General features: G+C 40.5%; 1 protein-coding gene across 1 annotated transcript; it reads right to left on the reverse strand.

Moving 5' to 3' along the window:
• Positions 1 to 3,030: 3,030 nt before the first annotated feature.
• LOC113009975 (E3 ubiquitin-protein ligase MARCHF6-like) lies at positions 3,031 to 25,965 on the reverse strand. Its single transcript, XM_026148698.2, has 26 exons — positions 25,722 to 25,965; positions 24,582 to 24,681; positions 23,890 to 23,963; positions 23,630 to 23,773; positions 23,000 to 23,072; positions 22,160 to 22,340; positions 21,361 to 21,613; positions 20,364 to 20,425; positions 17,258 to 17,290; positions 16,883 to 16,934; positions 16,728 to 16,786; positions 16,555 to 16,635; positions 15,980 to 16,048; positions 15,762 to 15,836; positions 15,399 to 15,533; positions 15,191 to 15,310; positions 13,486 to 13,586; positions 12,721 to 12,858; positions 12,315 to 12,507; positions 12,160 to 12,229; positions 11,536 to 11,717; positions 11,293 to 11,427; positions 10,920 to 11,009; positions 10,620 to 10,752; positions 7,459 to 7,594; positions 3,031 to 6,621 (listed from the first exon to the last, which is right to left on the reverse strand). Exons 1-26 carry the CDS (start codon positions 25,738 to 25,740, stop codon positions 6,543 to 6,545), a joined length of 2,787 nt encoding a protein of 928 aa, XP_026004483.1. The 5' UTR covers positions 25,741 to 25,965; the 3' UTR covers positions 3,031 to 6,542.
• Between the last annotated feature and the right edge of the window lie 121 nt (positions 25,966 to 26,086).

Raw genomic sequence — 26,086 nt, forward strand, 5'->3', positions numbered from 1 at the left:
GCAGATGTTATACTTGTGTCACAAGTGCAGCTGGTCAAGCTGACGCCATCTCCCCCACCTCTGCTCTCAACGTCTTCTGCACTTAACACTGCCAGCTTAAATTGGATTTCTCAGCCACATGATCTCATTTGTATACAGGGCACTTTGGAAGGAGTGGAATCACTCAGGCCTAAGAGAGTTTACGAATGTCACCTTCAACAACAACTAAGCTACAGCCTAGTTTGATACAATACACTTTATTCACATCACCTTGTGATACCAGCATTCCCTGGATAAATACATTATCTCTGACAAAGGACAAAAGTGTATCAAAAATAGCATTACAGGAGGAAAATCTAAACGTCTAGAAGTGGTTGTTAAGTTATAGGCTTGGTTTTGTAAGTCATGTGATCCAAGCCATTTCTATTTTAAAAAATCAGATTTTGAATAAATGGATTTGATTAACTAGATTTTTCAACTTTAATATTTCAACTGACATCAAAAAACTCCCAGAGTCAATATGAACTCATTTTGGTGAGACTGCTACTTTCGGTTTTGCACCATAATGGCCGTATCATTTTACATGAATGCTAAATAACATGCTAAATAACTACAATACCATTTTGTGCACATATTTCTATGCAGTGTGTTGTAGTAACATTGACCTTCACTACTAACTGTGTTAGCATGGTAAAATTGCACATGATACACCTGTTTACTAAGCATACTGATTAGCATGCATTTTGGTATGGCTGTGAACTTTTTTTTAATTTTGTTAATCCAAAACTTTTCTCATCGGCAGTTGTAAGTGGCTGGAAATATCAACGAGTTAACGGCTGAAAAATTGCCATTTAGCTAGCTCTTGTACACTTATAGTAATCTCTTCCACAGCATGTCTTATATCCTGTCTTCCTTCTTTCTCCCCAACCAGTCGCAGCAGATGGCCCTGCCCCTCCCTGAGCCTGGTTCTGCCGGAGGTTTCTTCCTTTTAAAAGGGAGTTTTTCCTCCCCTGTTGCCAAAGTGCTTGCTCATAGGGGGTCATATAATTGTTGGGTTTTTCTCTGTATGTATTACGCTCTACCTTACAATATAAAGCGCTGTATAAATAAAATTGAATTGAACTGAACTGAATTGATAAATAAAGGAATAAACACAAAATTATACCACACAGTGAAACGTCTTTTGTTAAATTTTGTTTATTTGTTACCAGTTTGTAGATCAGTATACTTGGTTACAATCTGGACATCTGTATCAGACAGCATGGGATTAATTCCACGTAGTCCAATCTTTGCCAAGTAGGTTACAGTACCTCAGGCAGGTAACATTATTAGCTATTATTAGGATAAAGTTTAAGCAGCTGAAATTCTATCAGGCACAGGAACATTAATCTGTAGCTGTTAAATCCATCTGTTAACTGTTTTAATTTCCAATGAGCACAATACTTTTTTTTCTCCAAGTCTGAAATTATTGTTATGCAAAGTAGAAATCTGTCAGAGAAACCTTACACTTGTTTTCTGCCTGAAGTCTGAAGGTTTTACAATAGAGCAGAAAAGGAAATGTTTTTTTTAACAGTGCTAATCTCTTCTGAACCACAGCCGCTTACTCTATGATTTAATCGGCATGAAAACGTTGAGCCCATTTTGCTTGTTAAAAAATGAAGCACAGGTTGGGAAAATCAGATTTAGCTTGACAGCAGAGATCAGGTTTCCACTGCATATGCTCCTAATCTGTATTTGGGCTACCTGTTAAGACTGTGCATTAGCACAAAGGTAATTGGATTTGGCAGAAATAACCCCATATCCTATTTTGTAGCCGTTTTTTTTCCTTAGACATCATTCCAGTTTGGAATTAGACTGTTCTGAACTGCTGACACTCACGTATGTGATTGATGTTGTTTTAATTATGAAATAAATTTATGTGAATAAATATTTAGAACACCTGCATGTTTCCACAAAGTAGCACCATGAAACGTGCAGGGGTACTCATATAACATGACTTAGCCACCCCTCTGATTGGAACAAGGGTTTCTTCAGGAATGAGTCTTCGTACCAAAATATGAATTCTAACATAACATTACCACATGGGAGGCCACAAGCCTGTATACTCCTAGTGCCCAGATAAATGGGGAGGGTTGTGTTAGGGAGGGCATCTGGCATAAAATCTTTGCCAAACCAAACATGCGGATGAAGAAGAATGAGATTTCCATACCAGATCGGTTGGGGCTCGGGTTAACGATCATCACTAGAGTGCCGGTGGAAACTGTTGGCCAAAGACAAAGGAAGAGGGGAGGTGAAGGTGTGTTTGGAGGCAACACGAGAGAAGGAAAAGCAGGAGTGAGGAGGTGATTGTGGGGCCTGGTTCTGCCAGAAGTTTTAACTGTTAAAGGTTTTTCCTTCCCATTGTCACCAAGTCTCATCTGATTGTTGGAGTTTTTCTCTGGATAGTTGTAAGGGTCTTTAAAATGCAATTTAAAGTGCCTTGTGAGTTGGCACTAAAAAAATCTAAATGAAATTAATTGTTTTTTCCAGTGCCTTTAACATCATCCAATCACTTTTGCTGAATGAGAAGCTCCTCGGGATCAGTGACAGCACTTCAGCTGTCTCCTGTTTCCCAAGGCTGAAACCATCATTGGTCAGAATTTGGATGCGTTCAAGTCTTTGAGGGGCAGGAGGTCACTGAACAAACTGCTCTCCATCATGGACAACCCATCTCTCCCACTCTACACTACTGAGGCAGCAGAGCTCACTGCCATAAAGAACCCTTCAGGAAATCACTCCTACTGTTCTCCAAGAAAGTGTACAGTAACTCTTCCATCTGCGACGGGTGAAGACACCTGTTAGGTATCAGATTCACCCCTTGACCCCTGTGATCTCTAGAACTCAAACACATCCCGGCCTGTCTGGGCCTGTTGGCAGTGCGACAAGTTTAACACCTATTGGAAAAAGAGGTTAAGTGTCTTTAAGGACTTCACATGTAGCTTGGGTCCCAGACTAAACATTTGTTTAAAGGAGACATTGGCCACAACTTGAACAAACAGCAATCTTGAGGAATCTTTTCAAGCATTTATTATGTTTCATATGACTGAACCAACAATCAGAGCTTTAAGTATACATCTTTATGTTACAGTACATGCCACTGCCTTTTTCCACATATAAAAATAGAAATAATTTCTTCTAAAAATTCAACACTAAAATTCAAAGTGTCCAGCTCAGTTCAAAGACTAAAAAGGTCACTTTATAGCATCATATATTTATATAAGTTGAGCACTCCACACAGCAGTAGGACTACAGCTAAAGAAGCACTAAAGTTGATGTCATTCACAATCGACAGAAAAGCAGTTTGTACTCATTACACTAATAATTCAGTGTGTTAGGGAAAACCTATGATTTAAGTAAAAGCCACTGTATACAGCCAGTTAGATACGGACACATTTCAGTCTCATTGGGGCTAAAATAAATGGAGCTAGCATGACTGTGTTACAGTGGATTCTGAAATGATTGCAAAGTGTGGTACAAGGTGCAAAACATTAAAACATTTGCATAAAAAATTAGTTACCAAATCAAGTCGCTTAAAATAAAATTTGTTTTATGTTCTCATTAGTAACAAAAATGATTCAGAAAATAGCCGGAGCTCGTTTCACTCAGTGAAAATAAATCTTTTCTAAAACCCAATTGTCTGCTTTCATTCTGGATCTACACATAGGACACATCACAACTCTGTCATGTGAAAGGAGAAATGCTGGGCAGCATAGCAAACAATGTGGTCACACAAGTAAGACAGTGGGAGGACAAATCTCAGACAATGACTTTTCCACATGCACAGTGAGTATAGCTATTTGTAGAAAGTGAAATGTGACTCTGGGGAAACGATTCTTCACATTTAGGCCACATGTTACATGAGAATACCTCCTACAATCTTCAGACGTCACTGCACTTAGTCAACACGTATAGTGATCTAAGAAAATCCAAGGAGATTACATGGAACATGTTGGCTTTTTCATAAAAGTCATTTTTGTGACTTGTTCCAGTTTGTGAAACTGAAAAATTGTACAATTAATTTATTAATCAGTCATTAACTACAGGTGCAGTGGGTGGCGTCTGTTGCAATTTGACTTAAAGCTAACAGTTTCACTACTCTCTGACTTTACTGTGGTATCAATGTTCTCATGAAACCAGCCCATCAAAGAATGTTCAACTACTCCTTAAAATTGTAAAATTGCAAACTAGTTTCACAGATACAAAAATCAGCATCATGCAGGTGTCATTCAAACTTCTCATTTCTATTTAAGACAGTTTCTTTGCAGTACTTATGCTGGTTTACAGATACAGTCTGCTCATTTCATGCATGCCAATGCTAAGTATGCAGGACACAAGAACAACCACAGGTGAATGTTAGTGTTACATAATCGAGGACGAGCCACCTTCTTCCAGCTTCCTGCTATTCAAGGCTTATTTTCAATTAACAGTGAATTTCTTACATGAGAGTGCAGAGAATAATCCGTTTCTTCCTCTGAAAATCACCTTAAGGACCTGTGAGCAGGTGAAGACGTGAATGTGGGTCAGTTTCAGCTCATTTGTTCTCTCCTCTTCTGCCAGAGAAGCTAGCATATTTATCATGTTCCGGGGAAAAAAAACAAACAAAAAAAACAAAACAAAAAACAAAACCCAAACCCCTCTTTTACTTCACCACAAACTGCTCTACTTAATGTTAACTATGCAACAGTAACACCTGGAAATCCTAATAATATTTAGTAGCAGCTAAGCTAAAAACTACTTTGTTAACTCATTTTAAATCAGGGATGCAGAAAACTCTCAGCTCCATCAAAGCTCGTCTCAGTAACCTAAAAGATTTGGTACCCTACACCCTCAGTTGTGCTGTGAAGACTTTTCCGTAAACAAACGACACCGTCCTTAACCAATTGTCTCACTCCGCGGTACACTAACCAACAGGAGCACAATTGTAGGGACACTGCAGTGATGGGGCAAACCCCCCCCCCCAAAAAAAACCCAAAAAAAAAAACAAAAACCCTAAGAATCTATGGATACACCATCAGCAATTCCTGCTTTGCAGGTCCTGCAGTGACAGTCAGTTGGGCAAGCTGCGCCCGTCTCTCAGTGGAGACACGAAACACATCAGACAACGCAACGAGCCCATTTCCATCTACCCTACAAATATAGACAAAAGTTTCATGTGAAGCCAGCATTAGGGTGTTACTTGTAACTAAATTGATTTGATGCGCTACGTCTTGACCTGACTGAGCTTAGCAAGTCACAGCAATTACATGATTAATCAGAGCAAGTAAATCAGGAAGTAAATAAAGCACCGACACAAGCTGGCTCTGTGTGAGGGGTGCTTGAGTTTTCCAGTTCAGTTCATTAGTCATGTTTCTTATTTTATACAGCTGATTTTCAGGTTAGTGTGAGTAGCTGATTAGCAGCACTGCCAGCTCTGTCATCTCTAAGTCCCTCTAAGAGTGATGTACTAAAAACAAACAAACATTAAAAAAAACAAAACAAAAAAACAACAGTCAGTCCAAATTAAACTGGGAAGAACATTTTGCCTCCAGTTATGTCCCACTTTCTCTGCTGAAACCTTTTCCAATCAGACTGCAGGGTCTGTAAATGTAAAAAAGCCCAGTCCAGGGATTTAGCATAAAGAAATGCAGTCACGTCACTTGCAAAGCAGCCGGTGGCAGCCATAGTGTAAACAGTTTGCCTGTGTGTTATCCTCTGCTCATCGATGGAGGCATTTGCAGAAATTATCTCAACCACCTGCTGTGCTCCCGTGCTGTTTGGGTGTGAAAAACCTTTAAAATTTAATGGAGAGACCTGAAAACTCATTTGTTCTGTGCTGTGACTTTTCTATTCTCAGGTTTAGACCCTCTCCTTTGTAGAAGGTGAATTTGCTTCATTTTAAAAACCAGACTGATCTCCAAACTTACAGGCCCATGCCTCCAAAAACAAACAAACCACAGGAGCCCGTCCTTGGTGAGTGTGGCCATAAAGAAATGCAATTTTCATTTTTTCTAATTCTCAAAGGGTCATCTACCAGCTCACTCAAGAAATATACAAGACTAAAAATATATGAACGCACACATCTAATAAAAACCACTAAAAAAAGGAAAAAAAAATACAATCACATTGCTACGTCATTCATGTCTCTCCTCATCACTGACTACTTCATTCTGATAAAGGGAGGTGAGGAAAACTTGTTGATGCACACAGGAACAGAGAGGGATTCTTGTTGTGGTTATGTACAGGTCTAAACAAAGTGACCCAGACACTACTTTACAACATTCACTCAAAGGGAAGCACAGTCTGAGGTAAAAAAATCTGACTTCAACACAAAGCCTTTTAAAAACAAGTGAAATACAAATGAAAACTTCAGCTGCGTTGGACATGAACGTTTACCAGGATGGACAGTTGACGAGTTTCAGTCTGCCTTTGAAGCAGACAGCCGAGCAGGAAGAAAACAAAAGAGGTTTCATCACAATACGTTGATGGTGGCTACTGGTGATGGGCTAGTGTGAGTATGCTCCACCGATCCCACAGCACGGTTCAGTCTATGAGGAGGTGCTGTAGGAGGACATGCTCCTGCCCGCCTTACGTTCATAGTTCACCAGTCGCTGTCCAACCAGGTACCTGCAGGAGGGATGGAAACAGTTAGCTTATTTGTTAGCTCTGCAAACAATTTAAAGAGCAGCATGGAAGGGCACACCACTGACTAGCTAAGATCTTTCCTCGTATTCCCACTGCAGAGCTACAACTGCACTAACACGCTAGTAGGGACAACCCTGGAAGCCGTGCAGACATTTTACACTGTTTAATTTTATGTTGAAATATTTTAGGCAAAAAAAAAAAAAAAAAAAATGAACCACTATAAAAATATATTTTTTTCATGGCGACTTTAAAGTAAAAGGTTTGACTTGAAGACCAACGGCCTCCATTTGTGGTTCGTGTAAGACTGTTTGCAGACAGGTGGCATGCAGAACAGCGGAAATCTGCTCACAACAAAAGCGATCACAGGGAGGTTTTATGTGCAGTCCTGTGAGACAGATTTCATCTAACGACAGCAAGCAATGTCCCACGACCACTTGCCAATGTTCATTTTTCTGTAGTAAACAGTGGTTGCTATGGTTACCAGTGGTAACCAGTCTCCAAGCCAATGTAACTGAGGCCTTAAAAGTTGTCTTCTTGGAAAATAAACTTCTGTGTCGCTCATACCTCCCTACTCTCTCCTTCAGAATTACTGATCAGCTTTACTGATCAGAGCGTGAATATGCATCAATGAATTCAAACATGACCCTGACCAAACCTTTTTCCTGTCAATATTTGACAAACATAAATGGAATCGTGTTTCCACACCAAGGTTCCGCTACTGGATTTTCTCTGAATCCTACTAGAACACAGAGCCCCCCCCAGTTTATATAATAAAATAAAAAAAATATATATAAAAAAAAAAGTATCACCACTACTCACTTGTCATTTTTGATGTGTTCGTAGAGGCGTTTGAACTGTCGTATCTGAAACGACAGGATGGCCAATAGGATGAAGACCATGAGCAGGAACGGATAGATTCTCCTCTCCACAAGTGTCTGCATCTCTGGCTGTACTCCTACATACAGAGAGAGAGAGAACAAGCAGTGAAACAGGAGCTGCTGTTTGGGTCGTCTTCAGGAATTGATGGGCTATAACAGAGAGGGTGAGGTAAGTGCCAGAGAGCAAGTCACTTAACATTTGTCAAGAGTAAACATTGAGGAAAGACTAAACCAATCAGCTGCTTAGAGAACAGCTAACAGTTTATTCCCAGGAGAGGACTGGGAATTCTTAATTGACAGGTTGTTTAAATGCATGTGTTGTCTGTGTGAACATCAGAAATCCCTGTTTAAACCACAGCTACCTTTTAATAGGCTTTGCATAAAAAGCAGATTTTAAATGCACCCTGTCTAAATTAGTGAGGCTCTGCCGGTACCCTGGCCTCTGTGCCTGAATTTTGATCAGTTTCTAATTTAATCAACAACCAACAACATTTATTTTCATTCTCAAAGTTGCAGAGTCTCAGTCTGCTCTAAATTTTCAGTATCAGCAAAAGTAATAGGCAGAGGCCTTAAAGAAAGAAGAGTTAGAAGGGCTCATTTTAGACTAGAGGATGAACTGAGGGGCTACACTAAAGCTGTCCCTCTGATGACCTTTAACTTCTGAGTACATCTTGAACTGTGAATCATCTAAAGCTACTCTAGCGGAGTCCAAGAATGAGTATAATAGGTCTACTTTATGGATCACTGCTATCTCAAATGCTATTATATCTAGGGAAAATGACAGTTCATTACTAATAATCATAAAATAATAATTATGTCTAAGTTACACAATTTGGCCATAAGTTCATTTTCTTGTATTACAGAGAATTATAAGAAATACCACATAATGTAAACATAAAAAAAGAAACCTGTTCATCTGTACTGCACAGACTGACTGTAAAGGTTTTGGCTATTCCCTTTAGAAGCCCCCACTCTGCTTCCATCTACCCAGCATCCTCATCTGTCACACCAACCCTCTGTAGTTAAGGAGGAATCCTTAACTACATCTATGACACTTATGAGTTCTTCTTGTATTCCTTCGTCTAGTACAGGTGTGGGGAAACTACAGGCCTCAAGGGCCGGTGTCCTTCAGGTTTTAGATGTGTCCTTGATCCAACACATCTGATTTAAATGGCTAAATGACCTCCTCAACATGTCTTGAAGTTCTCCAGAAACCAGGTAATGAACTAATCATTTGATTCAGGTGTGTTGACCCAGGGTGATATCTAAAACCTGCAGGACACCGGCTCTCGAGGCCTGGAGTTTGACACCCCCTGTTACAGCAGGTCTCCCTTTCACTCTTCCTGCCATCCTTCTGTCACAAATCACCCCTCACATTCGTCTGCACCCTCTCCACCCTGCCTGCAGTGTTCTGCACCGTCCATTGCTTTGTATTGACTTCAGTTATTCTGAAATCTTCTACCTTCACATTTTCACCTTCTATGCATTTTGTACCTCTCTCCCTCCACCTGTTCCCTACTCTCAGTACAGATCGCAATGTTGTCTGCAAAAATAGTCCCTCAAATCTACCACTGAATTGCTGTCCTCATGTACTGCACCACCCTGAGGCACTCCCACAGTTCCTCTCTTGGCACCTTATCGTATGCTTTCTCTGAATGCACAAAGACACAGTGTAACTTCTGACCTTCTCTGTACTTCTCCAGCAACACTTTCAAATGGTAAATGGCCTGTATTTATATAGCGCTTTACTAGTCCCTAAGGACCCCAAACCGCTTTACATATCCAGTCATCCACCCATTCACACACACATTCACACACTGGTGATGGCAGCTACATTGTAGCCACAGCCACCCTGGGGCGCACTGACAGAGGCGAGGCTGCCGGACACTGGCGCCACCGGGCCCTCTGACCACCACCAGTAGGCAACGGGTGAAGTGTCTTGCCCAAGGACACAATGACCGAGACTGTCCAAGCTGGGGCTCGAACCGGCAACCTTCCGATTACAAGGCGAACTCCCAACTCTTGAGCCACGATCGCCCAGTCGACTAGCCAGTCCCCCTTTCAAAGCAAACACCACACCTGTAATGCTCTTTCTCAGCATGAAGCCATACTTCCACAGCATGTCTTTTATCCTGTCTTCCTTCTCTCACCCCAACCGGTCGCAGCAGATGGCCCCGCCCCTCCCTGAGCCTGGTTCTGCCGGAGGTTTCTTCCTGTTAAAAGGGAGTTTTTCCTTCCCACTGTTGCCAAAGTGCTTGCTCATAGGGGGTCATATGATTGTTGGGTTTTTCTCTGTATCTATGAAGCGACTTATGTTGTGATTTGGCGCTATATAAATAAAATTGAATTGAACTCCTGCTTCTTAACCCAGCTTCAGCATCTCTTTCCCACAGCCTCACAGTGTGGCTTATCAACTTGATTCCTCTTTAGTTACTACAGTTGTGCACATCAGCCTTGTTCTTGGGGAAAAAAAAAAAAAAAAAAAAAAAAAAAAAAAAATCAGGACAAGTCTCCATTCTTCAGGGTTCCTCTCATTCTCCAAGATTGTGTGTTGTTGTTTTTTTTAAATAAACCCTCCAGTGGTTTTGGTCTCCCTCTCTTTGTACTCTTTCCATCTGCATCCCGAATTATCCTGACCTGCTGCTTGATCAATCTAGCTTGCTCCCTTTGACTAGCCAGTCGATGCAAGTGCTTTTCTCTTTCCTTAGTGTCCAGCTTGACATAACTCACTATAAGCCTTTTCCTGTGTCACCTCATTCTCAATGCAATGCTCCTGTTTACTTTCTTCAATTCACTGAGTTTCACACTTTATTCATCATGAACCACTTCCTTTGAACACATTTGTGTAGTAGATTCTCACCACACACACCATCTTGCAGTCTCCCAACACAATTGATATTAAAATCTTAGAGAGGGGGTATAATTTTTTTTTCCCCCCCCATTAGGCCATCTCCTATTCCAATTACAGAAGGAAAACTTTACCAGAAACATGAATACACCAGAAATCAGTCCTCTAAACACTAAAAAGTGATCTTTGTTGTGTACACTAAGGTACAAGAATATCCATACATCCCTGAAAGACAGACATTTCAAGCAACATACCTAACAGTGGTGTAACACCTTTAGAGACTGTGTAGGGCAAACAGAGACATAGCAGCAACACACAGATGACTGGGGCAGCCAGCCTACGCACAATGAAATGGAGGTCAATATTTCTGATGCCGTTAGCATACACCTGCAGGAAGGAAGGAGGGAGAGAGGGAGATTAGTTCCTTCATTCCAGTGTGGGAAAACAGGATTTTATCAGTTTGATGATACTGACATTTTTGCACATTTCTCATCTGCATTGTTTAAGTGTTTATTCGTTATTTTGACTGCAACTTTGAAGAATGCAAGACTGACCTGCTCAATAACGGTTTTAAGCCACCATTGAGGGCCCATCAGTGTTATAGCAGCGATGATTTTAGCATGAAGCACACCCAACGCCCAGTCCTGTCACACAAAGAGTCAGTACATAACCAGGACACAAAGACACCATCGCAAAATATCATCACATGAATGCTTCTAATGTTGACATGCCAACATCCTCAAAACGGACACAAGGTGTTGATTTGTTGCTGTGATTAGATCAATTCATTTAACATCACAAGCAGCATTAACAAGAAAATAAAATGGTTGAGAAGAATAAAAATAATGCAGTAACTAAATCCAAGAAGTAACAATTTAGTTCACCATTTAGAAATTTATTCACATTTTCTTAGGTAAGTGTTCCTACCTGCCAGGGGTAGAAGAGAGGCGTCTGGACTAGTGGCACTCTGAGAGGAGCAACAATGACCAGCTCAAACAGCAGACCCAACAGCAGAGGAATTACCACAGCTAACAGCAGGGCTACCACCACCGTCTTAAGGATCTGTTCCCATCAGGACATCACACCCAATCCATAAATCAGAATACAACTTGCCACAGAACAGCTGAGAAATAATATATTTGCAGTCGGTGGGACAGAAATCCACATTACCATGAGCGTCCACTCGTGGACTTTGAGCATGATGACTGTCCGTCCCTGTGGCATCCAAGACAGCAACACCGTGGCAGCTCGAATGGACAGCCAGCAGACGTATAGACCGCTGGCTGCTGTGTACAGCTCATGAACCATGGCGCTGCCCATCCAAAAGGACATCAACCAACGACCCACGAACACTGAGAGAGAAGGAGGAGAAGGTGGAGGGGGGGAAAAAGAAAAACCAAAAAAAAAAAAAAAAACGACTAGCTGAAAGCTAGGGCCAGGAGACATCATGTACACCAGCGGTCCCCAACCACCGGGCCTCGGACCGGTACGCGAGTCGTTTGGTACCGGGCCGCGAGAGTTGAGGCTCAGGTGTGAAATGTATAGTTTTCAGGGTTTTTAAATCTGTTTTCAGCGTTATTTTGTTATCGTTTACTCTGTTTTCCTGGGTCTTCTCACGTGTGTTATGAATAAACCTTTTTTTCGGTAACGGTACTAGTTTTATTTTGTTGTATTTATCCGCGACACCTTAAAGGCCGGTCCATGAAAATATTGTTGGGCATAAACTGGTCCGTGGCGTAAAAGAGGTTGGGGACCGCTGATGTACACGAGATAATTTGCCTGCTTGCATCTTACCTGGCAGTGTGAGGCAGATCAGACTTGCTAATAACAGTGTGACACACATGAAGACAACCAACAGAATGATCTGAACAAGAGGAAACACAAAACGGTTAACATTCAATATGAGCAGAGGCTTCAAAAGTGACAGGACTCTTGAGATGAGCACCCACCTTCATGGGGAAGTTGATGGGCCGGTGGTACGGCTGGAAACCAACGGGGCCACCCTGCTGCAGAATGGCCTGATGGGCAGCGTGAAGCCCTTCCCCGAGGCCCGGGATCCGGTTGTTGTTAACGCGACCAGGATGGTTATTTTGTTGGTTGTCATCTTCTTCATGGTCTCCCAGCAGGTAGGAGTGAAGATCACTGTGGGAGAGCCATTTGAGCAAATGCAGTCTTTTATTACAGTGTATGAGACTGAAGACAAAAACTAACACACACCGTGGTCTCTTTGTACGTCTCGTTGTTTCATTTCTCCAAATTACCACAGCCAAAGGTCATCATAAAAAGTCAAATTGGTGCTTAAATGCTTCAGATTTAAATTGGCAGTGTGTGCGAGTGTGTGCATCTCTAGCCTACAGCACATATCCAGCTGTGAATGTCCAGGCGTGGATGAGGCGCTTGAGCCACTGGCGAGTGTGGCCCTGCTCCAACAGTGCTGGCAGAACCACCTGAAGCAGCAGCAGCTCCAACGACAGCTCACTGACCGGGGCGTCACTGCAGAGGAAGAACACAAACCAAACTCGTTTCACGTCACAATGTACACATCACGACCTTTGAGCAGTTCATTTTCTACAGATTTCCCATTTCCACAGTTTAAGTGCTTTAAAGACAAAGATAATGTGTATTTTAAATTATGTCAAGCGCTAGATCCCAAATCATGTTCTTGAAAATGTAACTGGATTATACGGTTTCTTTAATATAGTTAATCAAAATAGGAACTGCAGTTATAACTAAACTCTACAGTTTTCATCACAGACGTCTAACATAACATGAAAACTAGACACTGCTCCTCAATTCAGACCGACTCATTATCGTATCCATTATGATTAGACTACAGTCATCACAGTACATTTTAAATGATGACCTGGATGACTGAGAACCTTCACAGACATTTAAAACAATGACATTTATCAGATCAAAAGCGTTATTGTAATAACATTTAGCTGTTAGAATATTTGGTATGCAGAACAGAACATTGTTGACTGACTGCAAGTAGCACCCAGGGGTCTTTTTACAGTGACTTAGGAAAAAAAACAAAAAAAACAAAAAAAAAACCCAAACGTAAACTCTGCAGTTTGGGGTCATCAATAGTTTTCAGAATTTCAAATGTTTACTCTGTACCTATAAAGCATGACATTGTAGGGAAGAAAGTTTGGGAACAGCAGCTTGATGATTCTTATAGGAAGCCAAAGCATCAGGAGAACAATGGAGCCAAACACCACCTGAAAATGTGCACACACACAGATATACATATGTAAGTCAACAACAGCATTAAATCATCAAATTTCAGAATGGATGATGGATCATTTAACAAAAAAAAAGAAGAAAAAAGAAAAAAAAGAAAGAAAAAAGGGCATTCAAGTGTGTACAAATGTCTTATGAGAAAACATCTTATGACAGTTTGATTGCCGGGTCAGTTCAACCAAACATTAGGAGTGTTGAGATTAATGGATACAGTAAACAGATTTAAAAGTCAGGCATTCAACAGACTACACTTTAAACTCAAAAATAATGTCAAACTCTGAATCTCAGTTCCTGTGAGTCTCTTACTAATTTGTACAATTCCTACACAGAGAAAAATGTCAGGACTACCATGTACAACACTGCCTGACATGTTTACACGACATTAGCAGCTTACAAAATGTGCTCCGATAACTAAGTGCCTGCTACGCCACACACTTTCCTAATATTTTAACAAGTTGATGTGTGCTAACAGTAAAAGAAGAGCAGCTCTCTATAAATGAAGTCATGTTGTGTGTCATAACCAAGTGTATGTGTCTATACACGTTCATTAAAAGTGTCATTAGAATTAATATGATGCTGTAGTAAGCAATGCCCGGTCTGCGTCATCTCAGTAAAAAGATTATCCTCTTTGAGGTAAAGCCAAGAAGTATGCCACAGCTTCATCGCTGCATTAGTTATGCTTTTCTGGAATAAACCTGTATGTGAAATAGTGGAAATAATCAACCTTGTATCGTTTTTTTTTTTTTGTTTTTGTTTTTTTTTGTTTTTTTTTTAATTGCTACACTTCCTAAACCCTGAAAGGTTTGAAAACTTTGAATGGCTGGTTTATTTGTGCAGATCAAGAGAATATTTATTTCCATAAATGCAACGGAAATAAATCCAAATTTAATTTGCTCAAAGCACTGAGAAAAGAAACAATCTGCTAACTTGAATGAATTAGTCTGACAGGAATTGGGCTGAAATTGATCTAAAGAGCTGAACTGAATGCATCTGTGTGTGCATCAGAGCTGTGGCAGTAAAGAAAAGTGAATATTCAAAAACAGATGGAGAGAGACAGAGTTGCTTCTGATAAGTACAATGTCAACTGACAGAATAGACATGGGTTAAAAATAACACCTCTGATGTTGGCTATTTTTCCATGTAATCTGTGTGTTCAGAGGGGTGATGTTAAAATAACATATTGTCCAACAAACAAGAGTCCACTCAACTTCACAGTATTAAGATGGCAGGGAGGCAGAAATCTCAAAAACTTAAAAAAAAAAAAAAATGTACAAAGCACTTTTGAGACTAAATGTAAATCTGATTATTGTTCAATTCAATTTAAATAGCGCCAAATCACAACAGTCGCCTCAAGGCGCTTTATATTATAAAGCAGACCCTACAATAATACAGAGAAAAACCCAAGAATCATATGACCCGCTATAAGCAAGCACTTTGGCAACAGTGGGAAGGAAAAACTCCCTTTTAACAGGAAGAAACCTCCAGCAGAACCAGGCTCAGGAGGGGCGGGGCCATCTGCTGCGATTGGTTGGTGTTCAGTCACGCTTCAGGTTAAATGTAAACTGGAGAATGTTTGACTGACCACAGAGAGTATGAACCTCCGCAGGTGTCTATAGATGGGCAGGTGGATCATCTCTTGGACTGGGTTAAAGTCTGGATCGTTCAGGTTCCTCAAGAACCACAGCACACCTGGCCGGAGCACCTGCACACAGCATGAGGGAAATCTCTAATTTTTTCAGAAAACATTGTTTGAGAGTTTTCCATGTCACTGTCCGTAACAATCCACTTGCCTCTCTGAGCAAAAGGATGAAGGAGGCAAAGTAGAAGACGTAGACCATACCGACCAGCCAGTGGAGGAACATGGTGGTGCCAGGAGCAGAGTCAAAGCTCTGCTCCCTGTCCTTCAGAGTGGCATCAAACATCTCCTTCAATAGATGAAGACAAAGGTGTTTAAAATGTGACCAGCTATAAAGCAGTTTTTAGGAATTGTAGCATTCTGAGCATTTCACAATTTAACATTGTTTTTCCTTCTTGATCAAGTTGCTGCACATGCCGTCATTGTGATGCAATCAGTGTGTTTGGCTAGTCATTAAAAGCCAGCATGCGACTGTATCAACAGGATGAGCTGAGCTAACTCTGCATGTTTGTCTTACCAGTGAACAAATGTCGAGCCACCAGCCGCAAATAAGTGGGAACAAGCCTATCTCCATGGCAACCAGTAGGGACACCTGCAACATAGAAAACACTTGCAATTTAGCTTCCGTTTACAAGTAATCATAATTTCACTAATTATTGTTTCAGCTGAAAGCTTTGCTATTTAGACAAACAGAAAACAAAAACCAACACAGAGTGCTGCAGCGCTCTATTTTACCTTGACAACAATGTAGCAGACACCCAGCAGGCGTCTGGACCTCTGGAACTTCACTAATGAAGCCAGGGCCTAAAAGAGGGGCAGTTAAGGACTCACAGAAAGTTTGACAACCTGCACTTCTTAATCAGCACTATGAAACAAAGCCTCATCTGAGATACAAACAGCTTCAAGCTAAAGATGATCAATAGTTTCTCTTAAGGTTTTTTTAGGACTGTGCTTAAAAGATGGCCTTAAGACCAAAAACCTCTCCTGATATTCACAGAAGTCCTACTGTAGCTAAATAATACCCCCCCCCCACCTCCCCATTTTGTGACATTTTAGGTCGCATATATCCAAAAATATACGACGTTCATCAGGATTTGTAGTTACCCTATAGTATGTAGAAGTTAGATTATATTCATGTTATAGGACAATACATTTGATGAGGATTTAAATAAGTGGATAAGTTAAGAACTTATAGCAAAAATATTTAATAAAAACTGGACAAATTGTCCTTGTAGCAAACATTACCAAGTGATAAATCAACTACACTCTTAGTGTGTAAGATTCAAATACTTGTATTAGGTCAAGGATACATGGCAGACAATAAGGACTCCAGCCAGGAGGATGTACCCCAGTATGGTGGTGATAAGGCCGTGAAAGTGTGAGGCTTTGAGCTACAACCAAACACAAGAAATTCCATTAGTGTAGGTCAAACTCATGGTACAGTACAGTGTTCTAAGTGTACACGTGTGTCCTAAGCACTTACATAGTCTTCAAAACCAAGTCCAACCACTGAGAAGTGACCAATGTGATATGGGCAAAATGCTAGAGAGATATACAGAGGGTGTATTAGAAGTGAACCCATGACTCTCTCATAATGTACTCATCATAATCACATTACTCAAACATACTAGGACTCACCAAAGACCAGAATGAAGAGTGTGTTGAGAGACACCACCCAAAACACATGTTCCTATAGAGGACACACAACAGAACTCCAGCTTTCACTTTATGAAAAGGTTTATTTTGAAATTCAGTTAAACTATTATTTCAAACTTTTAAAAGCAACTGCTACAGATCAAGTCAGCTCCATCATCCTGAACACCTTCCAACAAGATCAGGTGGCTACGCATTATTCTGTATTATTTTTAGTGATTTTAAAGGCTTTAAAGTGGTTTGAAAAACAAACAATGAATCAATCATCAATCTACACTGAATGACTAATTTTGGCAGAGAACATTTTAAACAGTGCATAAAATAGTGTCAGAAATGTAAATATGAAAGATGTAGAATTACCAAGAAAACTAGGGAACCATCCAGCCCCAGCATCTAGAACATAGTACAAAGTACTCGTTAGAGTCACCATTTAACACATTCAGGTAGGGGTGCAACGATACACAAAATTCACGGTTCGGTTCGATACTTTGGTGTCACGGTTCGATATTTTTTTCAATACAAAACAATGTTCATACCTTTTTAATTTGTCATTTATTAAATTTATAAATATATATTTTAACTCAAAAGTACAGTTTGTAAATTTAATCTTGCTGAAACAACAAAGTAATAAAAAATAAATCTATCAGATCGAGAAATCACTCATCTTTGGAAAAGAGAGTTTATTACAGAGAAATGGCTCTTTCCAAAATAAAAGCTATACTATAACGCTTCTTCTGGGGTATATTCTCAGCAGCATATTAAACATATCAGGTCCCCATAAGGAGAATCACGTGCTAACGGCTGTCTAAATGACTCGGGTAAAGTTTGTAGCATGCGTGCTTGTTGTTTTTGTCTGCTTCCACTTGCACTAGGATGATGTCAGCGTAAATGCGCAGTCATATTCATTGCATTCCCACTAGTGCTGTCAGCGTTAATCTCGTTAAAATGACACTAACGCCATACCGCGGCAAATCTCCATGGTGGGGGCTGGGTGGCGTCACCACGTTAACGAGCTAACTGCGCTAACGCACTAGTTCCCACCAATGTAATTGAGCATTGCGTGGCACATCCGACATACTCTTTTACTTTTGTCCATGACGCGCTTACCATCAGCATCATGCTTCACATGAAAACCAAAATAGTTCCAAACGCCGGATCTGAATGAGGGTGGGGGAGGTTCAATTTCGGGTAGCGTTGAGGCAGTTGCCATGTTGCAACGAGCTTAATTTATGTCTTGCTAGCTTGCGCTGCCCTCAGTGAATCTGTACTCGACAGTGCAGCTGAGGCGGAGTAGTCGAACACAGATCCACTGAGCGCTCAACACAGACAGCATCGTCAGAAGAAAAGTTGATAAAATAAATAAAATTTTTTGTATTGTTCGATACATATGCGTGCCAAACCAAAAGCACTGTATCGAATGGTTCAATATTGATACGAGTATTGCAGCACCCCTAAACTCCGGCTAATTAAAAAAAATAAAAAAAATAAAAAAAAAAATAAAAATCATATATACACACACATACGTGTGTGTGTGTGTGTGTGTGTATATATATATATATATATTTATTAGGGGTGCAACGATATTCGTATCGATATTGAACCGCTCGATACAGTGCTTTCGGTTCGGTACGCATATGTATCGAACAATACAAAATTTGTAATTTATTTTATCAACTTTCCTTCTGACGATGCTGTCTGTGTTGAGCGCTCAGTGAATCTGCGTTCGACTACTCCGCCTAGGCTGCACTGTTGAGCGCAGATCCACTGAGCGCTCAACACAGACAGCATCCTCAGAAGAAAGAGAGCAGGGCAAGCTAGCCAGACAGAAGTTAAGCTCTCCTTGCAACATGGACCTCCCCCACCCTCATTCAGATCTGGTGTTTGGAATTATTTTGGTTTTCATGTGACGTATGACCCTGAAGGTAAGCGAGTCATGGACTAAAGTAAAACAGTGTGTTGGATGTGCCATGCAATGCTCAATTACATGGGTGGGAACTAGTGTGTTAGCACAGTTAGCTCGTTAACGTGTTGGCCGTCTAGCCCCATGCACGGGGCGATCGGCGGTAGCTCGTTAACGGAGATTTGCCGTGTTGTGGCGTTAAGGTCATTTCAGCGAGATTAACCTGAAAGCACTAGTGGGAACACAACGAATATGACTGCACATTTATGCCGACATCATCCTAGTGCAAAGACAAGTGGAAGCAGACAAGCAAGCATGCTACTAACTTTAGCCGAGTCATTTAGACAGCTGTTTAATATGCTGCTGAGAATATAGCCCAGAAGAAGCGGATAGTATAGCTTTTATTTTGGAAAGAGACATTTCTCTGTAATAAACTCTCTTTTCCAAAGATGAGTGATTCCTCAAACAGATACAGGGCTCGCAAAGTCGCTAGCCCGACGTCCCGGTGCTAGCGATTTTTTCAGTCGGGCTACCAAAATCCATCTCTTCCCTGCCCGTCGGGCTATTGTAGGAAGGAAAAATATATGTCAATGCTTTTTGCATTCTTGTAGCTGGGTAATTTTGTCATTGGCATCGGTGAGCCACTGTCAATATGTGACATATTGAAATCGCGTTTGAATTTGCGCTTGTTTTTTTGCTTTCACTTTGCAATCGTGCGAACTGTGTATAGAGAGCGACAGCACTGATCTGTGAGTGATGATAATTTGTGCACCAATTCCTCTGACATCGTCTTATTAATCGTTAGCTTACTATGCAAACATGACAAGTGAAATCTCCCGCAGCAAGCTTAAACATGTGAGAGGTTGATTGCGCAGAGAATCGCTGAGCTTATGTGAGTGCGTGTGTAAAAGCAGCAGGATAAGACAGGTCAGGGTGAAGAAGTGACAGCCAAAAAAAAAGCTTACCACAAAACGGAGAAGTTATGACAAATCAGACTATAAGGCAAAAAGAAAGTGCAGCTTTATGGTTTCATGGACAAAAGAATTTCTGTGGCTGCAATATGACGAGCTAAATAACCAGGGCTGCACATAAGTGGTCCGCAGGTGCGCATTCGCTGTCAAAATAAAAAACACGCACAAGGGTTAGGGTTAAATTTAAAAACTGTACTTTTGAGTTAAAATATATATATTTATAATTTTAATAAATGACAAATTAAAAAAGGCATGAACATTTTTTTGTATCGAAAAAATATCGAACCGTGACACCAAAGTATTAAACCGAACCGTGAATTTTGTGTATCGTTGCACCCCATATATATACACATGTATATGTGTGTGTGTGTGTAATGTAATAAATATATATATATATATATATATATATATATATATATATATATATATATATATATATATATATATATATATATATATATATATATATATATATATATATATATAAAATAGTAACAATAATAATAACAATAATAATCTAAAACAGCCCTTAACAGGTGTAGTTTCAGTCACGTGGCTTTACGGAGCAGAAAAGAGAAGAAAAATAGATTACAACCCTCTCCCAGGTCAGCTCCTCTGCTGCACGGTCCCACTCCAGTGCATTCCAGTTCAAATCTTCTGCAAAGGAGAACACAGACCAGACAAACACTAAGAAACAACAACAGCAGCAGTGAACCCTCTTCCTTCCCTTATTACACAAGTACATAGTACTGAAGGGCTGGACTTTATCTTTAAAGTCATACCCAGACGCTTTTGGAAACCCCTCCAGTGTGCATCATCATGTGTAGTAAAGGTAGTCCAGACACATCATGTATTAAAAATATGATGAAGATAAAAAGGTGGCTACGAGGCACTCAGGATACTGAACAGAATTCAGCTGGAGAAGTAGTAAAAGTGCCGACTTGTCCTCAAAGAGCAAACATGCAGCTGAAAAAGGAAACAGCCAATCATGTTGTTTCTCTGACACACATGTGCAGTAGAGGTTGGCACATCAAGTCCCCATTGTAGTTAACATGTAAACAAATACATTTTTTAAAACTTTCCTAGTTTACTGTAACTCTAATGCAAATTAGCTTTGCATTTATTCAGTGCAGAGAGGCTGAATTTGCTGACACCCTCGATTTAGTGGTTACTGAAGCTGTGAGGATCTGTATCAGAAGTATAACCTGCAAAGAAAAAACAAAACAGAAACCCATTTTGAAGCTTTAGGGCAAAGACAAATATCTAAAGCTGGTTTTATTAGATCTAGCCTGCGGCTTTTATGTCCCTGTGACCACAAAAATCAATACTGAGGCTCTCTCCATTTATTTAGATAAGAGCTTACAAAAAACAACAACAATAAAACAAAAAAAATAACCCAAACCCAAAGGCCTTCCAAAGACTTTGTAAGACTTAGTACACGTCGTGCTGAAGGCTTTTCAAACATTACTGATTCAAAGCCACAAACGTCCAGAACCACTCATCTGTCAAGAAATAGTAACGGTGCCACAGCAGAACAGCAAGTGTTTAAAACAAACACATTAAAGATAACGTTCCGAAAAATGCTCGCCTACCTTGTCCTCCATCATTGGCATCGGCAGCATCTTCATCCCTCCCTTCATCATCCTCTTCTTCCTCGTTATCATCCTCCCCTTCATCATCATCATCATCATCGTCCTCATCATCATCCAGTTCTGCCTCATCATGGTTGCCAGCTACATGCACGTTAGCAGGCGCCAGCCCATCTGGACCAAGCTCTGCAGGATTCTGGGCAGCTTCAGCATCTGCAGGATCCTGAGCATTGGCTGCAGCATTACCGCCCACACCCTGTGAATATAATGAAAGACATGACAGTTCATTAATAAAACCTGCTAAAAGTTAATAAAGTAATTTTGTGCTTATGTAAGCTCAGTATTTGAAAAACAGAAAGTATTTTAATCAAACTCCTGTCTTGGGGTCACTATGGAGTTTATATCCACATTGTCCAGATGTGACCACTAATGTTTGGGATGCAAAATGTAATTCATCACTCCATCGTTATCACATTAAATATTCACAGGGAGCTTTGAACATCATTAACGGGCTACTGTGTTAGAATGAGACACATGTACAACCCGAAAACACAACACCTCTGGCCAAATCTGTCTGCTGCTGTCAGAGATTATAAAATGTATGATTTTAACTAGAAACTGTTTTGAGCGTTAACTAGCAAACTTTTACAGATATGAGTCTGTTGCTATGCCAACCATGTCAGAGTAATGGTAAACTGTAGCAGGAAGCTAACAGAATTTAGGAAGTCTTTATCAGCCCCACTCTTGCTCCGATTTAAAGAGGATGAAAAAATAAATTAAAACAAAAACAAACAAAACTCACCTGATTAGCTGGTGCAGGGCCGTTGGGCTGATTAGGAACCAGTGGGGGTTGATTTTGCTCTAACCACTGAGGAGCGCCTCCATGCACAATCTGCTCTCTGAGCCACACCAGGCTGATGAAGGCACATAGTGTGCATGTGACCACAAAACAGCCTTGGAGGCAGTCAGCAAGCAGGTTTTGCCTGTGAGAAGGAGACATGGCATCAATTTTCAAAAAACATTCAGATTATTTAAGTAACACTATTTCTGCCACTAATGAGATTTTGCAACCATTACAAAGAAACATTTGACAGTCACTGACGAGATATTGTGTTGTTGGGATTTTGGAGGACTGCAGAGCAGAATGTTTGCATTGGACAAAACCAGTTCCACATTTGCTGTCTGTTCATGGACATGTAGATGGACACATTTGGAGGATGAAAATTACACATAAGTTTGAAAACAAGCAAAGATGCAGCACTGTGAACAGAGAGGAAAAGAGCAGCACTGCACCACACAGCAGAGCTAATTAGCATGCACGCTACAAAGCAGAGAAAATGTCAGCGCCCACGAAGAGGTCATCACAAACCAAAATCCTATTTTGGCTTGTGCCAAAATCCTATTTTGGCTTGTGATGGCGCTTGGACCAACTGAGACTGATTTAGGGGATTTAGTGGAAAATATATTGGGGTTCAGAATCTGCACCTTAAAAATGTTGTTGACATCATTTAACGACTGAATCTTTGAATTTTAACAGACTGTCAGCAGCCTGCATTTAAAGAGCGACTTTATGAATGAGGAAAAGAAATACGCAGCTTGACTTTGTGACAGAGGAGGCACAAAACCAAAAGCAGACACTTACGTTGAAAGCATATCTAATGGCAGGGTAAGGAGAGAGCTCACAGAGCCGGTAAATAAACACTTGTAGATACGACCTGTTGGGAAACACAGAATGAAAGCAAAATTGACGGGGAAAAAAATAAATAAATTAAAAAACAAAACAAAACAAAAAAAAGCCCCACACACAAAACCCCCAACATGGCGATCACTTCTCAACTAGTTTATAACTAAAACCAAACTGCTTCAAATTTGTACATTTATGGTGTTACATTTCACGCTGTGCTGAACTGAAACATCTAATTAGAGCACATGTGATTTATTTATGCTAGTCAAACATTAGCCCCTTTGGGTCCACAGAACTATTTGTTTTCAAGCATCTTTTTTTTTTTTTTTTACTGGTTGTACGTTTAGTCAATTAACCAATTCAAATGTTTTACCTCCACTTAAAACATAAAATTTCCCCAAATCTTTGTTTCACATTTGATACTGTGGTTTCATATGCAAACACTGGGAAGTGTGTTAGGACATGTTCAGGTAATGGAAAGCTTAATAAATTTTTTAAATCCTCTTATGTTTAGAGTAAATTTATTATTTAAATATACTGACAAATAATGAAAGTAATCGTTAGTTGCAATTCCAAGATGTGGCTTACATGCTGTGAGCGGTACCACACCTAGCCAGGCAAAGGCCACCAGTGTGTAGTGGAACCAGTATCTGATGGCTGTTCCAATACTGGTGACCAGCCCTGCAAAGATGTCCTGCACAGGCAGGCGAGATGGCATGTCTGGAGAATAGACTGATGAGAAGAGCAATACAGAAATAAACTGTCAGATAATAACTGGGCATTTGAAGGCACTAACAACAAATGAATGCAGTCTTAAGACATTGAATGATTTGATAAAAACAACTTACTTGGTGTAAATGCAAACCTGTGTTTGCATAATTCACAGTATTCTTTTCTACTGTGTTTCAGCCACTGCAGTAAGCTGTGAAAACAAAATGAAACAGTGAATTTACCCATGTCTCACAGAGAATTGCACAAGAATCTTCCTCAGTAGTCTCTGAACATGTCCAGGGGTATCAAGGAACAAGATGTTAGCACACATCCTTAAGTCCTTAAGCAAGGTGGGTCCTCTGTGGATCACATTTGTTTTTCCAGCAAATCCTACATTAATTAACCTTGGTAAGATTGCGATCTGGGGAATTCTGAGACCGAGTCAACACACTGAAACCTTTTTTTCCCCCATACTTTTAAAGCATTCTTGAAAAACGGTTGCAGTATGGCAGGGCAAATTACCCCTTTTGAAAGAGGCAGCTCTAGATTTATTTATTTATTTTTAAATAGATGACCAAAGCAACATCCACATGAAAGGCAGATCTTACAGCATCACAGTGAGACTGCCCCCCTCCAAAAAAGACAAGGTCTGCAGGATAAATCCAACTGTTTGCAAATGTAATTGGAAATTCACATCTAGTAATTTCTGTGGACTGCACAACCACGTGCACTTCCATGTGACCAAAAACCAAAACCTGCAAGCCATGAAAAGCAAGCGAAAAGAGAAAACCATAAAGTTTTTACATGAACATCTTGCTCACTCGCATACCATTCCTGATGGATGAACTTGATGCTGCCGGTGCAAACACAAGGGTGGTAAAGGGGCTTGTCCTGGGTCCCCTCTGACCGACATACCCGGCAGATATCGGCTGTACAAAAGGCACACAGTGATAAGAATCTGCATAGCTAAAGACAGTCTGGCAGTGCTTTTTTTTTTTTTTAAACAAGCAAAAACAAAACAAAAAAAAAACACCCCACCAAACATATACTGAGCCACACTAATAAACACATGTGAGCCGTAATACAAAACTACTAATACCTTTCTACAAAACGCTAACAGTGTACATGTGTCAGGACTGAGTCTGTGCATTGGATTCGTATTTAAAGTGACTGTAACAGTATAGGTCAGACTAGGGCAAACTGTAAATCCTTGGATTATCAGTGTCACTGCATGACAAAAATAAAATGACTATAATTAGCCCAAGAAGTAGGAGCATGACACGAGTTAGGATACCACCCTTAGCTATATATATTTATGGTATATCCTTCAGATATATGCTAGTGGCTAAAAACAATTTCATTCTCGCTCAGGGAAAATATAATGGGCTTGTTTTCTGGAAGTCCAAATATACTATAAAATGCAGGCTTTTGGAGTATGTCGAGAGCATTCGTCATAATAACAATTTCTCTTTAGTTGAACTCGCAAAGTTGTGAATGAGCCTTGTCAAATGGTAGCCTAAATGCGCTAACCTGCCGACCTTACCAACGTACCGCTAGCTTATCATGTCATACTGTTCGGTACGCTCCCATAACGGTTTCAATGGCTCAACTTATTAAAGGTTAACTCATAATTAGATAATTTTGCGTGTGGCTTCACTGTGAATTGGACTCCCTCTACAATTTCTACGTTGTAACCACTATCCGGTGCCCATGTAATGCGTTCTAGGATTTCTGGTTCCACATAGACATGACAGCTTATAGGGTGTAAGCTAATGCCAGCTAGCTGGCTGGCTAACGCTAATTGGCTAGCGGTTTCTCTACTTCTGGAGAACCTTTGCTGAAGTTTAAGACAACGGAGTCGTGGTCGTTGCTACCAACAACAGTTGAGGGCCGGTTAGGTCACATGCAAAGTCAGCATGAATGACTTTACCATTTAGCGCTAAGGTAATCAAGTTTGGGCATTAGCTACCTTCCTCAGCGGTGTCCATCTTGGCTGGCTGCTAAAGCAGCCCTGCTCCACAGCAGTCTGGATTTAAGCAGTCCGTGCAGCAGCGATGACTGCCGGCTATCTAGATGTAAACATTTCTAGAAAGACTTTTTATTTCAGTGCCCTGTTAAGTTTGACGTCATCATGCGTTTCAAATTAAATTCAGCTTGTTTTACTTCATGGCTCATCAGCTAGCGGTACACAAAACAACAAGTGTTAATGTGATAGTTTCACCACTAGATGGCAGCTCCGCGCAACAAGCCAGTTTCCCAGTTGTGCAGCTTCCTCCTAGGACTCTGGTATAATCCCCGCAACTTGCACTGAAACTTATGGGCAACGTTATACAA

The sequence above is a fragment of the Astatotilapia calliptera genome, chromosome 18, assembly GCF_964374335.1.
Source record: "Astatotilapia calliptera chromosome 18, fAstCal68.1, whole genome shotgun sequence".
In the NCBI taxonomy this organism is placed as follows: domain Eukaryota; kingdom Metazoa; phylum Chordata; class Actinopteri; order Cichliformes; family Cichlidae; genus Astatotilapia; species Astatotilapia calliptera.